The sequence below is a fragment of the Amia ocellicauda genome, chromosome 5 (genome assembly GCF_036373705.1).
Source record: "Amia ocellicauda isolate fAmiCal2 chromosome 5, fAmiCal2.hap1, whole genome shotgun sequence".
Taxonomy (NCBI): domain Eukaryota; kingdom Metazoa; phylum Chordata; class Actinopteri; order Amiiformes; family Amiidae; genus Amia; species Amia ocellicauda.
In genome coordinates, this window is record NC_089854.1 from 1550641 (window position 1) to 1568621 (window position 17981).

The following is a 17981-nucleotide window of genomic DNA, read 5'->3' on the forward strand; positions in this document are numbered from 1 at the left end:
TAAAGGGCTTTGGTAGGAATGCCGTTGGGATAATTGTTCTGAAAGTTTCCAGTTACGGCTTTGACACAGACTTAGCTTGGAGATTTTAATACATTTTTTTCTGTGACATTCAACTCAATACTGTAAGGAATCCACAGGACAACGATGAATCAATCAAATGTTTATTCGGTAATAAAATAATCTGGAGAAACAGGTGCGGTCATTGATAGACACTTCAAGAGAGGACAAGAAAATTGGTAGGTCAAATAATATCCATCAAATGCTGGTTAATATGCAACAGGTTATATTGATTACTTTATAATCAACAGCATACATAATTAGTAATTATGATTACTTAGTCATGCCCAGTTAGTAAAACTCAACCTTATGTGACCTTGTGGATGACTTAAACAACAGGACGGGTTGTTATCAATTCACCCATGTTTACCTGATCTCCTGAACATGGCAAGGCAAGGCACAGTCATTGTTTTGGGAACTGAGCGTCTCTGTCCGTTACACACTTCTCAAGCCCCACAATGAAAGGCAGGCTCGCACAGGCACTGTTTCAACCCAATCGACTGATATGGATTAGTTCAAAATAGCTGCTGATCAATACATTTCTTTCAGAGACCGATCTGGCAATGAATCAGCCTGACACCTAAATATTCAGAGTCCTTGGTCCCGATCTGTTTGACTATGCGCTACACAACCTTGTTCTACATTTTCTGCCCCATTTCAAGGCCAAACATCTGTTCAAACCCCAGGCCATAGCCAGCTAGATCCCCCCCGCCCCAACATACACACACTAGTTGTAGCAGAAGATACAGAGGTACAAGATGTTTTCTCTGCTAAAGCAACTTTTATTTGCACCTCATCCAGTGTGTGGACAAAAAGCATTTAAAAAGACTGGGGTATGGAGCTGCCAAGAAGCTCAAAAGAGAGTAAATATGCTCCTTGTTTTTCCCTAGATGTGTTACGGGAGTTGAATCTGTAATTGCCAGAGACTCCAGGACTATCACGATAGTTGGCAACCCCTGCTGAACAAAACCGGCTTTCTGAAGTGCACAGTGCGCTGCTGCTATACGACCTCAGCACCCCCTGCTGGGCAGACACGGGTTGTGCAAAACAGTGAACAGGTCGTCAACTAATGGATTTATATCAGAGTTAACCCACATAAAGAGTCTGTACATTTACACAGAAGGGAAGAATCCGCCCCCAGAAAGGGTCTCCGTGTTATTTTTGTATTGTTTATTTCAATTTGAGAACAATACAATGTAGAGTTTAATAGAAAAGTGTAAAAGCATAGCGTGCTCCAGGGAGAGGATCCCCAGGATAGTGAACTCCAGCCTCTTCACACCCTCGTTCAAATTAAGTCACAGCAACAATAACCTTGAAAGCTTTCACGTAGGACATTTTTCATTTTATTAAATATTTGTTTCTGAAACATGGTTTACTCCAGTTTTACACGGGACAATCATTAGCTAACAGGGTTAAAGTACATCTGAACGAGGAACGCAGTGTTTAATTTCATCCAAACAGAGGACAGAGGGCCGTCACGACACCACGACAACAGCCGCACAGACCCGGAGGAGGGACAGCGTCAGGAAGTCAAACACAGTTTCCTATTTCAAGATCCAGCTGCGGGCAAGCAAAGTCCGGCACAAACATCCCAACATGGCTGCTGGGGAACACACACACACACACACACACGCAGACACACACGCACACGCACACACACACGTGACTGCAGGGTGGCCGGACGCGTGTTCAGCCCTGATTGCTGCTGAGGTGTCGTCGGGTGAGTGTCCAGGCCCTGCCCCACGGGAAATAAACTAAAATGTCCCAGAGCGTGTTCTTTCTCTGTGACAGGAGTCAGGAAGCCATCTTGTGCACGGCCAGAGTGATGCTTCCGTGTTTCCTGATCAAGATGTTCCTGTAGAGAGAACAGAGCTCAGATCTGCAGCATGCCTTCAGTTATTTAAATATACCCGCGACGTCAACCTTTGATCTTCCTACATGGATGCTGCATGCTTGTGTGGCACGGTTTCCAGTGCAGTGAGATGAATCTGTTTGAGTCCCACAGGGGGCAGCAAAGAGGAGGCGACTACATCAGCATGAGCCTCTCGATCACATTCACAATTTACAATACTTAAAACAACAAACCGGATTTAAACATGCACAAATGGAGGTTTGTAGGAACTGGATGCTATTTGGTTTTAGTCTTTTTGTTCGGGTTTTTGTTGCAAGTAGTTGCAAACAATTATACATCACACGAGAAACCAGCCAATCACAGGGCAGCATTTCCAAACACACATGCCTATAAAAGCGTATATAAAAGTGTATGACTGTCATCCTCTGCACAGCATTATCAGGATTGAAAGCGTCTTCAGTTACCAATGGCATTTCAGGACACTGTAACATGATGTCCTTTTGTTTGAGGTAAAAACTTTTGTTACATTTAACCAGCATGAAAACAAGACAGATCGGCTAATACAGGTCACTCACAGACCAGATCATTTTCTGTGGCGAGAAGGGGGTTCATGGTTATATGTAATGGAAATATATGGTTTCTTTTCACTGTAAATGTATCTGTATGTCCAATGCGGACGCATGTGACCTATAATAAGTCAATACGTCACGTGACGGGTGTCTCTCACTGTGTAAGTTGTCGTTATCAGCAGTTTGTGCTCAGATTGCTCGAGGTGACATTTCTAAGGCGTGACGTTATCGGTGGCACCATGTCTGAGGAGCCGAGCCTCAGTGGCACTCAGAGCGGCAGTGCAGAGCGGATCATCGCCAACGCGGCCAAACAGAAGCACAGACTGTGGAAGAGCTGCATAGCGCTGGCAGCCCCACTCTCACCCGCTGTCGGACTCCAGGCACACTGTGGGGCTGTCGGTGCAGTCAGTGGTCAGCTTGGAGGCCTGGTTGGCCAGGACGGACACCACCCCCCCGTGCTCGTCCGACAGAGAGCCTCGGCCTGGCGAGAGAGAGAGAGAGAGAGAGTGGGGGGAAAGTGAGAGGTGCGAGGCGGAAAAAAGGAGTGAGAAAGGGAGAGAGACAGAAAGGGCAGGAGAGGGAGAAGGTGTTTCTCCTCATGCCCCACCCTCCTGCCAGGCTCAGTCTGTCCCTGGCACTCGGTGCTTCTCCTTTGTTACTCATTGTTACAATCTGGGGATTTGACACTGGATTAAAAACCCGCACTAAGTGTTTAAATATCACTTCGAAATAACAGTGATCTTGGGTGGGGAATTGGGTAAAAACACTCGAGAAGCTCATAAGAGCAAGACTGAAGAGCGCGATTGTGTACGGGACGTCACGTGTTTCGTGTTTTCAAATTGGATTCGGAACCGGAGTGAGGCCGGCGGGCGGGCGGTTGTACTTACAGCCCAGGCTGTGGCCCTGCTGGTCGGTGCACAGGACGCCAACGATGGCCGTGTTCTTCATCCTGAAGGGAAGACGGAGACGGGTTATGCATACAGAAAGAAATATGTCAACACGCACAGCGCCAGCTAGCCTCCATTCCTGCGAGAAAGATCCTGTGTACTTCAGTGCAGAAATTCACCTTCGTGCTGCGTGTTTTACTCATTTAATCATGTTAAAGACTCACGTATCATCCAGGTGCTGCTCCAGCGCTGCCTCCATACTGCAGGAAAGAAAAGCAAACGATAAACAAACCGCAGAGGTGGAGCGCCGCGCTGCCCGTCCGAGCTGCTTCCTGGTCAGCTGCTAGTCAGCTGACAGCTGTGCTCATGTCCGTTACGTCATACCGGGGCCTGCGAGGGACAAACTAGAGAAGACGGCAGACGCGTTTTGGTATAACAGAACCTTGGTATTTTCATGTGTTTATGTGTGTATGTATGCATGTATGAAAATCATATTTGTTTATACAGTTATAACATAAGGTGAATAATTATGACTGTATATGAATGTTGAAAATGGTCGTCTGCATTTGTCAAAATAAAGACCAATGAAATAACTATATATAATAACATTATAAAAATATAAAATAACATTATAAAAAAAATAAAAATAACATTATATTTTAAATTCTCCAGATAGACGTTGTCTTGAATATAGAAAAGGCGGTGCTCTTTTAAGTTGTACTTTATAAATATCTGCAATTTTAAAATGTATTATTACTTAACATGAAGTTCACTGGAGTTCCATGGTGCTTGCTGTTGGGGTATTCATTTTATGTCGGTTTTTAGTGTCAGAATATGGTTGATAAAAAGTGATACATATATGGTTGTCACAGTTATTATTATTGTTGTTGTTATTGTGTGTAGCAGCAGTAGTGGTGTAATTTTGATGTTGATGGTTAATATCTTATGTATTGAGTTAACGCATGTGCCTTTGATCGCATCTTTATTTCCTGGACAGTCTCCTTGCTCACAGAGATCTGATATATAGGCCTGAATTAGTCATGCTGGAGTGATCTAGGTTTAATCAGCCCAGGGGGAGTCATTGATAACCCCCCTGCTGGAGAGGTATGGATTGTGGATTGAAAGCAGAGCAATCCCACTGTCATGACCATTGATCAGAGAGGATGGAGGTCTGAGGCACACCACACCAATTGCCTCACAGGCACATACAGTGTGGTCAGCACAGGACAGGGCTAGTATTTCATCTGGCAAGGCTGCCTGTCCATAAAAGCCCAGTGAATGAGCATGTTAGTTTCAGTGGCTGTGACTGTATAATTTGTAGTGCCATATAGTCTATAGTAAATAATTGACAGTTCCATACAGATTAACTAACATTTAATGCATTAAATAATGGGAGGCAACTATAATCCCACTCCATGAAAATATATATTCCTAAACTTCAAGAATATTATATGAAGTTAAACACTGTAACTGCAGAGTGCTGTCACGTGTACCGTGCTGCTGCCCTGCACCCAAGAGATAGAAAACAGGCAGGGTGTTCATGCAGCAAGTTCAGTCTGATTGAGGCTTCTGCTTTTTGAAGTTCGATCAGTGATTACTAATGGTGGAGCTTATTAAGGCTTCCTCGGAAGGTCCAACACCTAATTGAACCAAAATAAAATAAAAAATAAAATAAAATAGAATAAAAAAAAGGGTTTCGTAACAGGAGGCAGGGTAAAGAGGATGGCGATCACTCAGAGCTGGGCTCAGATGAGCAGGGAGCTGAGCGATTGACGTCCACAGTGTTTAACATTTAACAACAGACAGACACATGACAGAAAGGTCAGGCAGAGACACGGGCTGAGTGAATCTGCAGCCCCCTGCTGCCCTCGGGTGTCATGGGGCTTCCTCGCCAATTTACTCTGATGATAAGGCATGGCTTATTTTAGTAAGGTCGGCCACAAGCAGTGTTTAATTTATATATATATATATATATATATATATATATATATATATATATATATATATATATATATATATATAGAGAGAGAGAGAGAGAGAGAGTGAGAGAGAGAGAGAGAGAGAGAGAGAGAGAAGGGTAGACAGATAAAACTGGTTTATTTTTACTGTGCTCAGTAAGACACAATCTGAAATCTATCACTTTGGGGTGGCCCCAGACCCCAGCACGAACCACAATGTAACCCTACTTTATCACTTTACTTAATTGTAATGCAAAATGTAGTTACAAGGCTGAAATAAAGCTCTCAAAACAACCTAAATGTAACCTTCAGACCACTCTGCCTGCATTTCTATCCCAAATGAAAAGTTAGCCTTGTCAAGTTTTTAAATGTTAGATTTTCCTTGTTATAATCATGATTTTGTTCTTTAGCATCCAAGTCTGAACTGTCATACTGCATTGCAGTGCAGACAATACTGCACTCTGATTGCTATTTATAATCTAAAGTCTCTCTCTCCATCTCATTTTACATTGTGGTGACATTTGTGTTTCTCTAAGAGATAACAAAACTCTTTCAATTGCTTCCTATTTGAACTACACTGTCTGTGTGTCTGTGTGTGTGTATGCATGTGTGTGTGTCTGTACATGTGTATGTGTATGTGTATGCATGTTTGTGTGTGTCAGTGTTCTGGGGGATTAATTCTATTCCTGAAACACCAATTATGTATTTTGCATTGCTTCTCAAATGCCACCCGTGAATGAGATTACATGTGAAGATAACAGAGAAGCTGAGTCATCTGTATTTGATGCTGTAATTATAAAGATTGGAGGGGAAGGCACTTTGTATTGCGCTTATAATTTGAAAGTCGTCCTGGACAATAATATTCATGATCAATCCAATTTTAATAATAAAAAGGCAGGATAAGGAAATTGGGTGGAGGAGGGGGTTAATAATTTAATTTGTAATTCAAAGGCAGTGTATATGCAACATGAGCAAGAAGTGCAAGAAGCTGTCAACAGTGTGGGTCATACCAGGAATAAGTGCCGATTGCAGGATGCTTTATTTGCACTATGGACAGCTCATTCCAGCTGATTTCCCAAAGGGCTGTTTAATTCCTCTCTAAAATCCTGGGGAAAGTTTTGAATCACTGGCTGCAGATATTAATCCTACATTTTCAAAGCTGATATCCAGAGATTGTAATGGCTTCTTTTCTCTCTGTTTGCAAAGGTTATTTATTTATTTATTTTAACAAAGCTTTGTTTATAAACTCTGTAGAAACAGAAAATACAAAGAAAATGTAACGATACGAGTCCTGCCTTGGTTAAGTTAAATCAAGGTAAACATTTTCAAATCATAGAAAAATCATGGTGAAAGCATGCTAAAATCATGGTTAAATACAGTGTACTATGGTAAAAACAAAGCAAAATATGATACAAGTATACAATACATACCAACGCATACACACAGACCATATGTCTTGCAAGCCAAATTGTCATTTAGAAATATCTCAATCTCAAAAACAACTCAACTTCAAGATAACTCAAATTCAATTTGAGACATCTTTAATTGACTTCCTGTGAAAATGATGTATGTTTTGAATGGACTTCCTGGTCAATTTGAGATATCTCAAATAGAATTCAAGATATTTGGTTTAAAGCTTTCAAGATATCTCAGATTGGAGCTGTCACAGGTGACCGGTGCACCGGACTGGAGAACCCAGGCGCAGAGAGAAGGAGAAGTGTCGAAACAGACGAGGGTCTAGGGCAGGCAAACAGGATCCGAAGAGACAGGCAAGAGAGTAGTCAAAGGGCAGGCGGTGCTTCAGGCGATTGAGCAAACAAGTCCTTATGGAGAATCCGAGAGGCGGTGGTCGAGGAAACAGGCAAGAGTCAAGAACAAGGCGCATGACAAGATATCTGGAATACTTAGAATTGACTACGCAAGGAAGAACAAAACTGAGCATTGATTTGTGGAGATGCAGGGGTTTAAATAGAGACCTGGGTGAAGCAGAGGACAGGGATGTGAGGTGCGGGGCCAATAGTGTTGGAGATAGAAGCTAGCATGTGCACATGGTTCTGTGGAATGTAACTGGAATGATCGATGCAAATGGAATGGAGAGGATGGTTTAAAACTCTGGAGATGACGACCTCTGGTGGCAAATGGGGGAATGGGTGAGTGAGGATGACACAGTACCCCCTTCCTCACGGACGGCTCCTGACAGACGTGGCCTGCGTCGGGGAGGTCTACCGTGAGGTCGGGGCACAGGTCGTGGGGATGACCACGATGGAAGTCCGAGATCAGGGACGGGTCCAAGACATCATGTGCCGGAACCCAGGACTGTTCCTCCGGACCGTCAAGATCCAAGGGCGGCGGCGGCGGCGGCGGCGGCGGCGGCTCGCGGGACATATCCGGCAGGAAGGATGGCTGCGCTGGGTCCGAGCACACCAGTTTCAATAACGAGACGTGGAAAGTGGGTGAGATCCTGTAGTGAGAGGGCAATTGCAACCTGTAAGCCATGGCATTAATTCTGCAAAGTAGAAGGCGAATATCTCTAGTAGATAGCCAAACCTCTTGCCCCAGCCGATACTGTGGGGCCGGGCGCCTGTGACGATTGGCATGAGTCCGCTGGCGTCAAATCGCTCTTTGTAGGTGGGTGTGCGCCCTTTGCCACACGTCCGCACTGCGGTGAAGCCAGTCATCTGCCGCTGGGACATCTGATGATTCCTCCGTCCACGGAAACAATGGTGGTTGATACCCCAGGACACATTGGAAGGGTGACATCCCTGTGGAGGAGCTGATTAAAGAGTTCTGGGCATATTCCGCCCAGGGCAGAAACCGGCTCCAGTCCTGCTGGTTGTCTTGACAGTAGGAGCGCAGGAACCGGCCTATTTCTTGATTGAGGTGCTCCGTCTGTCCATTTGACTGTGGGTGATAACCTGAGGAGAGACTGACTGATATATTGATTGCTTTACAAAATGCCATCCATACCCGAGAGGTGAATTGAGGACCCCGGTCCGAGACAATGTCTTCGGGCAGACCATACACGCGAAAGACATGGTGAAAGAGTATGTCAGCTGTAGCCAAAGCAGTCGGGAGCCCCTTCAAGGGCACTAATTTACACGCCTTGGAAAAAACGATCAACGGCCACCAAGATGGATGTATAACCCTGAGAGTTGGGGAGATCTGTCAAGAAGTCGATCGCTATGTGTGACCAGGGCCGCTGGGTTATGGGGAGAGGCTCCAAGAGACCCACAGGAAGCTGTCGTGAAGCCTTGGATTGAGCACAGAATACACAGGCGTTGACAAACCTTGATACATCCCTGTGCATCGTGGGCCACCAGAATGTCTTTTTGGTGAGTGCTAGCATACGCTGAATACCTGGATGTCCGGCTGCCGGCGAAGCATGTATCCAATGCAAGAGGCGCGAGGACAGGGAGGCCGGAACGAAGGTTCGAGAGGCTGGACATTGAGATGGAGCGGGATCCGACTCAAAGGCTTGGGCAATTTGTGCCATGATGTCCCACTGAATAGGTGCCATGATGTAGGACTGAGGCAGGATGGGTGCAGTCACTGAGAATGTAGTCATGGAGTCGAACTGCCTGGACAGTGCATCTAATTTCACATTCTTGGACCCTGGTCTGTAGGAGAGAGTGAAATCAAACCGGGTAAAAAACAAAGCCCACCTGGCTTGTCTGTGGTTGAGTCGTTTGGCTGAACGTAGATACTCCAGGTTACAATGATCCGTCAGCACCAAGAACGGATGATGTTCCCCTTCTAGCCAGTGTCTCCACTCCTCCAGGGCCAGTTCCATGGCCAAGAGTTCGCGATTACCTATATCGTAGTTTCTCTCCGCGCCTGATAATTTTCAGGAAAAGAAAGCACACGGGTAAAGTTTAGCTGGCTTACCGTGCCTTTGGGATAGGATAGCCCCTACTCCGTATTCAGAGGCATCTACTTCCACTACAAATGGAATCATTGGATCCAGGTGCTGCAAGATGGGAGCTGTAGAAAACAAGACTTTCAATTATTGGAAAGCGTGGGTTGCCGACGGGGTCCAAGTCAATGAGCCCTTTGCCCTTTTCAGGAGGGAAGTGAGGGGCGAAGCAACGGTGCTGAAATTGCGAATGAATCGCCAATAAAAGTTTGCAAAACCAAGGAAACGTTGGAGTCCCTTAACTATGTGGGGCTGTTCCCACTTTGTCACGGCACTAACCTTGTCTTGATCCATGTGGACCCCCTGCGAATCGATGATATAACCCAGAAACTTAATGCTTTGTTTATGAAATTCACATTTCTCTCCCTTTACAAATAGTCCGTTCTGCTTCAGACAGGTTAAGACCTGGCGTACATGTGATATGTGATCTGTCAGAGTGGGACAGAAGATTAAAATGTCATCAATGTACACTATGACGAAGCGCTGCAAGAAATCCCTCAAAACCTCATTGATGAAGGCCTGGAACACTGATGGAGCATTGGCCAAACCGAAGGGCATTACCAGGTACTCATAATGTCCAGACTGGGTGATGAAGCCTGTTTTCCACTCGTCTCCTTTACGTATCCGGATAAGATTATAAGCGCTGCGGAGATCCAGCTTTGTAAAGTAGCGAGCCCCCGAACCTGTTCCAAAGCCACAGGGACCAAGGGCAGAGGATATGTATACTTGACCGTGATGTCATTGAGACCCCGGCAATCAATGCAAGGTCGGAGGCCCCCATCCTTCTTCGAGACAAAGAAGAAACTCACAGCAGCCGGGGAGGTGGACAGCTGCCAGGTCCGCATATTCAGTAGGAATTACCAATGGTGTAGATGACTTTGGAGTCTCAATGTGGGTGGCATGGCAGGAGAGAGAGAGAGACATCAGTTGATGCAGTGAGGATCCCAGGACACTATGTCCCCAGTTCTCCAGGAAATGACGGGGTTGTGGAAGTCCAGCCATGGTGATCCGAGAACAATGTCCGTGCCAGGGGAATCAATGACGAGAAGGGAGATAGTTTCGGTGTGCCAACAAACTGGAACACCCTCATAGACCGTGTGATGGCTCCCCTCTGCGACCACACGGCTGATGCCCATCGCAGAGCCTTCCCAGTCAACAGAGTGATCATAAACGCAATCCGCGCCTCGTCATCTGGGAAATCAGCGGTTTGGTTGGCGAAATACAGCGAACACTGTAACAGAAAGCCCTCACAGCTTTCCGGGTCACCGTCATATCGCTCTGGGACTGCGAGGGGATCTCTCGTGGGGTGGTCGTGGTTGCTGACGTGGGCGCTGGAACAGCAGATACCGAGGGTGAGACTGCCGTGTCTACAGGTGAGGCTGTAGTAGAGGTACTCGGTGCCAGACTCAGCAACAGGAGATTCAAAGTGTCCGCAATCTGTTATAGCCTGGCGTCATGCTCGGTCAATCGAGCCTCTTGAGCAGCCATAGCCAAATCCAGGCGGGAGCTCTCTGCTGGGTCCATGTTAAGGCTCAGTTTTCTGTCACGGGTGACCGGTGCACCTTACTGGAGAACCCAGGTGCAGAGAGAAGGAGAAGTGTCGAAACAGACGAGGGTCTAGGGCAGGCAAACAGGATCCGAAGAGAGTAGTCAAAGCGCAGGCGGTGATTCAGGCGATTGAGCAAACAAGTCCTTATGGAGAATCCGAGAGGCGGTGGTCGAGGAAACAGGCAAGAGTCAAGAACAAGGAGCATGAAAAGATATCTGGAATACTTAGAATTGACTACGCAAGGAAGAACAATACTGAGCATTGATTTGTGGAGATGCAGGGGTTTAAATAAAGACCTGGGTGAAGCAGAGGACAGGAATGTGATGTGCGGAGCCAATAGTGTTGGAGAGAGGTGGACAGAGGTGATTCTAGGGTATGTGGGGGCCCCAGGCAAAATAAATCCTGATGGTGAAGCAGCCGGTGGGGGGGGGGGCGGAGTTTTCTCCCGTGAGAGGGGGGGTCCCAGGCATTTGCCTAGGATGCCTACCCCCTTGCAACGCCTCTGTCTGTGGAATGTAACTGGAGTGATTGATGCATATGGAATGGAGAGAATGGTTTAAAACTTGGGAGATGACGACCTCTGGTGGCGAACAGGGGAATGGGTGAGTGAGGATGACACAGGAGCTTTAAATGATATATCTCAACTTAACCCCAATGAACAGGAAGTCAATTCAAGATATCTTGAAATGGAGATCTGCAATTCAATTTACGATATCTTAAATTGTATTTAGAGATATCTTGAAATGACAATTTGGCATGTCATACATTATAATACAAACAAAGATTGCACTTTTGTTGCATAAGACACTCCGCTATCCCCTCCGAATGCCCCCTGTGGTGTCACACCTGGGTAGATTCCCACACTCCTCTGTCACAGCCATGTGGCCCTGCCCCTCTGGGACAGAGCGTTGCAGGACACTGGACAGTTCAGTGCAGTTCAGCACCAGTGTGGTGCCGTTAATCAGCCTCACCTGAGGAGGGTGAGGAGGACCGGCTGAGCTGCTCGCTGCCTGTCAGCAGCAGGGTAATAGGAGGCAGGGGGAGTCATTGTACTGTAAACAAGCCTGGTGCACAGACCTGACCTCTGCTCTTATTTATCAGGAACAGGGAAACCTGCGGACTGCAAAACCATTGACCGCCTCACAACCCCGGACCCACACTTGCTCCAGCTCTGCCTCACCTACCCTGGGCCTGACACCCCCCACCCCCCCCCCCACACACACACACAGATTGGTGTATGTACCTATATATCTTTAATGTCTAATCCTGGGTATCATATCACTGTTATATCACTATATTTTAAAATAAACACATGCAACATATTTTGTGTTGCCTGACTATGAAGGATCTGAGTTCCCAGTCCAGAGATACCAGCCCAGACATGAGTACTCAGCGTGGCATCTCTCGCTGTATTCTCTGTACAACGCTTTGAAAAGAACACGTCTTTTTTTAGGCTCGGGCGGTGGGGTGGTGCGGGGTCTATCTGATACAGTGCATGTGACTCTCTCAAAAGGATGAGCGCCCTTATCGGCCATCTGCGGACGCTGTGTGTGACAGATGCTTTCTGACTGCCAGTGATAATGCTGTTGCTTTTGTTTGGCCGCAGGACACACTGACACACCCCCCCCGCTGTAGGACTAGTTTAGGGTCACAAGTGCAGGGCCCCCAGGGAACTCCACTGTCTGCTCTGTGGCGTCATTGTGAAGGAACACAAGAATGTGTTTTCATCCTCCTGAAGATGGTCTAATGGCTAGCTTTGGGCAAGTGGTAGGAATAGATTGTCTTGCCAATTACAATGATGAACATCAGGATCCACCAATCAAAGAAACTGCTCTCCGTGGAGTCTGGTGGTCTGACCCAGGCTTGCACAATATTGCACGGCCCTGCAACCTGCTTAGAAAAAAGGTAATGGAAAATACAAGTAAAATGTCACCTATCAAGACAGCGGGAGCCAAGTATCCAGAGTCAAACGACCTGGAAGACAAGTCTGCTGCAACACTTTCCTGGCTTGCAATTGTCTGTCGCGGGATTATTATTTATGAGGGCCCTTACCAAGTGTGTTTCCTTCCCCCTGCTGTTGATGTATAGCTTTAATAAGCTGCAGTCAGAGCCGGATCCTCCTCTACTCGACTGTCTCTGTCAGCCTTTTCTCATTTGCCTTCCCTGAATACCAATACAAGGATTTCGGACGCCTGGCCTTCTGCACAGAGCTGTAGGAGTGCATTCACTATTAGAGTCCTCTTACTGGTGAAGCGCTTTGGGATTTTCTTTACATGAACGGCCCTGTATAACATAAACTTACAATTGTTTGTTATTATTGAATTGCACCCCATTTCATAAGCTCTTTTCTAACACATGCATTTGGTCCATATATGGACTCCAAGGCCTGGTCAAGCCTGGGTGAGTTACAACGCCAGCAGCCCAGATCCCATCCCAGGCCATTCCTCCACGATGGCAGCAGCAGCACAGAGATGAGGAGATCAGAGAGGATGCTCTGTACTGTACCACTGCATCTACTCTATTCATTTGAGTGAAAGCGTAAAGAACAAAGGATTACAGTTGTTTATCCTCTGATGGGCCAACTGGTGCTTCAGCATCGGGCCCTCATGCTCTACTTTTGCGGTGTCCCGGTGCCCTGCTTGGCCTGAGATAACACAGTTATCCACCCCCCCCACGGCGATGAAGATATTAAGATCAGACTCGGGTTTTCGAGCTCCTGACGCTGTTCACCCATAGCAGAGGAAATATAACAGTGATTGTTGCCAGAGCTAAGCTGGCTTATCAACCTGAGGAGGTGCATTAGATCCTGGGAACTTTATCGTCAGACGTCGCTTGGCCGCCCTTTCACAGGAACAATGCAGACACAGTAATCTCAAGGCTCTGTCTGGGAGCTGATCATTTCCTAGGTGGGAGATGATAATCGGCATTAGCTGCTGTGTCAATCACATCAGTGCTGAAGTGTGTGGCAGTGAGCTTTTGTTGGGAGAGCTTCGGTGGCAGAATCTCGATCTGGTCTCACATCTTTGCCAACTGACGAGTTATACGTATGAACAGTGAGTGACCATTTAATTAATTAATTAATCAATTGGCAGGGAATGTACCCAGAGCCCCCTCACTGCCTCGGAGCCCCCAAAGACTTTCTTTGGTACATCAAATGATGATCATCAAAGAGACAATTTCAGAGATTGGAAGTTGAAATTGTAAAAAATTGTTGAATTTATATTGAAAGATTACATTCATGCATTACATCAGGATGTTGATAAGTGTGCCTGCTAAGAAATAAATAAACAAACAAATCTATTACTACTGCTAATGGTTCTTGGGATATAAAAATAGCCTGCCCTCCCTCTGTTTGTGAGGGGAGAGGAGGAGAGAATGGTTTATACAGTCACACCATGAACTACTAAATCCTCTTTATAAGGCACCAGTCTGGAAGTCTAAAAATGGATATTAAAACCAGTCATCGTGACCCGCAGCCAGATCTGTCAGGGGGCAGGAAAAATACAGTAGTTAAAAAAGAGACAAGTGGTGTTGAATGTGAAGGAAATGAAATAGAAACCATTAATTTCTGGTAGATTAGCCAGGGGTCCAGGCAAAATTTATCTGTTAATATTTTATCCAGAGGAGCAGATTTATGATTAAGAAGTGGCCACTGCACCAAGGAGTGATGGAGATCGTGGACGGTGTTGACTGCAAATATATCACAAAATTTCCCTTTGGATATCATTCCCTGTACAGGCAGAGAGTGGGCAGAAAATAAAAAGGACCTGTCGGGAAACATATTTTAGTCAGTTCACAAGCACAAGCATCGCTGGTTCCGCATCTCCCTACTCTTCTGCAGGTTTGATCTGAAGTGTCCAGTGGATTCACAGTCAGACGTCCTGAGAAGCTGGACAGTATTACAGAGAGTGACCACGCTATATGTTGTAATGTTAGCTTTACCCCCAATGTTTCCACCCCCTTAACCAGTGAAGAAATGCCTGGGTGACAAAACAATTGCCATCATAGTTGCATTTAAAATAAATAAATAATTATAATAATGCATGTTTGTTCATGCTGCAGTGATCAGTAAAAGTGGGTAGACAGAGCTTGTCACTTTCAGTCTGTTTCTGTCACATGGACCCGTTGTGCAACTGAACCAAAGAAGACCTGTGTTTTAAATGCTGAGTGATTTGCCGTGTGAGGCCGACGAGGAGCCAAACTCTCCCTTTTGCTGATGCAGCCAAAAAAGTGAGGAATAATGATGTGACCAGGCAATCGGTATTATACATCATCTTCTGGGCAACCGTACAGCCATTGCTGACTAACACTCTCCCCCCACCTGAACACAGCTCTTAAATCATGCCGCCCATTGACGCACTTCTCCCCTCCGTGACACAACCGGACGCGGCGAGAAAGTGTCTGACTGGACTGGCAGACGTGAAGCGATTTTCTAAATTAAGTTTAAAAAATGGAAAAAAAGATTTAATAAAAAAAACTTTTGAATGAAGTGTTGCGTATACAATAGCTGAGCTCTCCCATGCTGCACTACACATCGCTCTGTGAAACTCATTTGCTCGGACAAAGTATGTGGGTCAGTTGTGTATGCGGTGAAGAGCTGAAATGCTGGGTGTCTGAGTACTGGGGTAGTTAGGACAGGCAACAGGAGGTATACTGTAAATGTCATCACATAATTCCAAAATCCCATTTGTGTTTCCTTTCCTTGCAGTCCATTTCCATTACCTGTGTGCTCTTTGACCCCTTACCCTGGAATATTGTTCCTGCATTAATACTGCCCTGAAATGGGGGAGCCAGGTAGCAGCTGATGCTTTGGATGCTTAATTTACAGCTGCCCTTCTGAAGTAGCTTTAAAGGATCCATCAACGATGACGGAGGTTTGCAGAAGATGCCCATTACAATTTTGCTAGGGAGGCTTTTTATGCATCCAGAAACAAATGAAACAGGAAAGAGAGAGCATAAACTCCTTTTGACTCGTGGCCATCAATCTGAAAGGGGCAAAGAGCTGCTTTAAAAACAGTTTAGACCTGGTGGTGTACTTTTAAATCGGTGAAGGAAACGACCACATCTATTGCATTTCCCATCATACGCTCTGCTGTTGTGGAGCCCTGAACGACTCCATTTGAATAACTGGGTTTTGAGATTTGATGTTGTCACAGGGAACGTGATGCAACTGGGCTTAAGAAAATACATAATTCTGTGCTGTGGTTTTATTGCTGTATATTTTGATGATGTTTGTATAGATGATCGCAGGACTGCCAGTCAGACGCCCTGGAAGAAATGCATTTGTATTGTAACATGGTGGGGTACTACCCCAGTGCTGGGTTCTTTGAATACGCAGAGTCTAGGGCAACAGATGCAACCAACAGAGGATAGGGTAAAAAAGGTATCAGTGTATCTTATAGTGTAGGGGTGAAAACAAAATCCAGCTCCTTGGTGAGCCTACCGGTGTCGGGTGTGCAAGTGTCCATTCTGGCTTATCCTACAGGTGTTCTGTGGCATTGAAGTAGGGACCCCAGGTAGAACTTTGCTCTTGTGTTTTAACCATTGTGTTACTCTCCTAGCTATGTTTGTTTCTTTGTAGATATACAGTAAACCATCGCTTTCAAGTTACATTCATGTTGGCAGCAGATACTCATGGCCACGGTATCCTTTAAGCAACAACTCTTCCAAATGTGACCTCTGACACGACCCATTACTAGTGGAGGGGGTGGTGGGGAAATCTTGTCTCAGAACATCCTGTAGTACATAATATAAATTTTAGCCATTTACCAACTGGCCCAATGCAATTAACAGTAGCTCTTAACCAGGCACACAAGTGAGAACAGAGTCAACTTTAATTTCAGATCCCACATTTATACAATGTTTACTCAAGCAGCCGTCTATGTGTCACCTTGTTAATTAAATGTTAATTGAGTATGTGGAAGCGTGGGCGTTGCTCACCAGTTCTGCTCGCCAAGTGCAGACGGCCCCAGGGCAGGGTACTCCACCCCCGTTAACTAAATGTCACTGACACCGGTTCTGACCCTTCCAGCGGCTTCGCTCGGATCCTTCTCTGTTTCAGGATCTCAAAGCATTGCAAACTGTGCGCCTGTGGGTCCTGTGCAGTGCGTGTGTGTGTTTTTGTTTTCTCAGAAATGTTCTGGGATCTCGCCTTGCCTTAAATGTCAGAGGGAAGGCAGGGAGCCTCGTCTTCCGCATCGCTGCTGTTTGTTCTTCACCGCTGGTGCTGTTTGCATATCTTCGGCCCACACTGCAAAGCTCAAGTGCAGAGTAGTTTGAAAAGTTATGTCTGAATGTACATCAGAGGTGGACAGCCTGGGTACTTCTGCTCCATTCGATTAATCTGCAGGGTGGTGATCGAGCCATCGGGACCTCCTCCGCTTGGTTGACCCCTTACTTCTTAAGTGGACCTGCTGCTTAGAATTCCCCACATTAGTAGTAGGTTTGTTTTGTATGGGTGTTAAACTGCAGCACTCATTCAACTTTTTTGGTGCATTATTTTGAAATTGTTCTTCTGAAAGGGGTCAAAGGGCACACCATATACACACCCAAAACATTTAAATTCAAATTATATGGTGTGCCCTGCATTACATGACAGAAGATCAGAAGAACAAGATGTCCAAATCTTTGTACCATAATAAACATCTCATCATTTAACTTAATTATGTAATTGATTTTGTTATCGGTTAGCCAATTCAAACAATTACAGCCTGGCTAGATTCCTGCTGTGTGGTGTAGTTCAACGCCTGCTGTTGAATTGTACCTGCGATAGCTGGGGGAGGAGGGGAGGGGGGGATAAATATATATATGAGAAGGAAAGAAATTCGATCAGAACACAGATCCATCTTTAAGCCACTGTTGGCCCGTTGCCCCACTAACGAGGTAACTACACCACCAGCGAATTATCCCATTAAGCTGTGGGAGAAAAATGGTAATTGAAAGTGCCCGGCTCAGGGGCTGTGATGAATGGCACCAATATCATGGGGACAAGAAGAGCCTTCAGATAATATTGATATATGTTGACAAGCACCTGTTAAAGGAGGAGCAATTGACCAATGCAGCCGTAATGCTGTCTGTTGCTGTTAGTTAAAGACTGCAGCTCTACCTATCTTGGCTGAGCTGCTTCCAACAGCCCCTTTGCCAAATGTGTGGCAGCGCCGTGCTGGTCTGCAGACACAGGACTGTCAGGTGCAGTA

General features: G+C 45.8%; 1 protein-coding gene across 1 annotated transcript; it reads right to left on the bottom strand.

Moving 5' to 3' along the window:
* Positions 1–1369: 1369 nt before the first annotated feature.
* On the bottom strand, positions 1370–3735 carry lamtor5 (late endosomal/lysosomal adaptor, MAPK and MTOR activator 5). The gene is made up of 4 exons (XM_066703136.1): positions 3590–3735; positions 3366–3427; positions 2842–2959; positions 1370–1912 (listed from the first exon to the last, which is right to left on the bottom strand). Exons 1-4 carry the CDS (start codon positions 3622–3624, stop codon positions 1852–1854), a joined length of 276 nt encoding a protein of 91 aa, XP_066559233.1. The 5' UTR covers positions 3625–3735; the 3' UTR covers positions 1370–1851.
* Positions 3736–17981: the final 14246 nt, after the last annotated feature.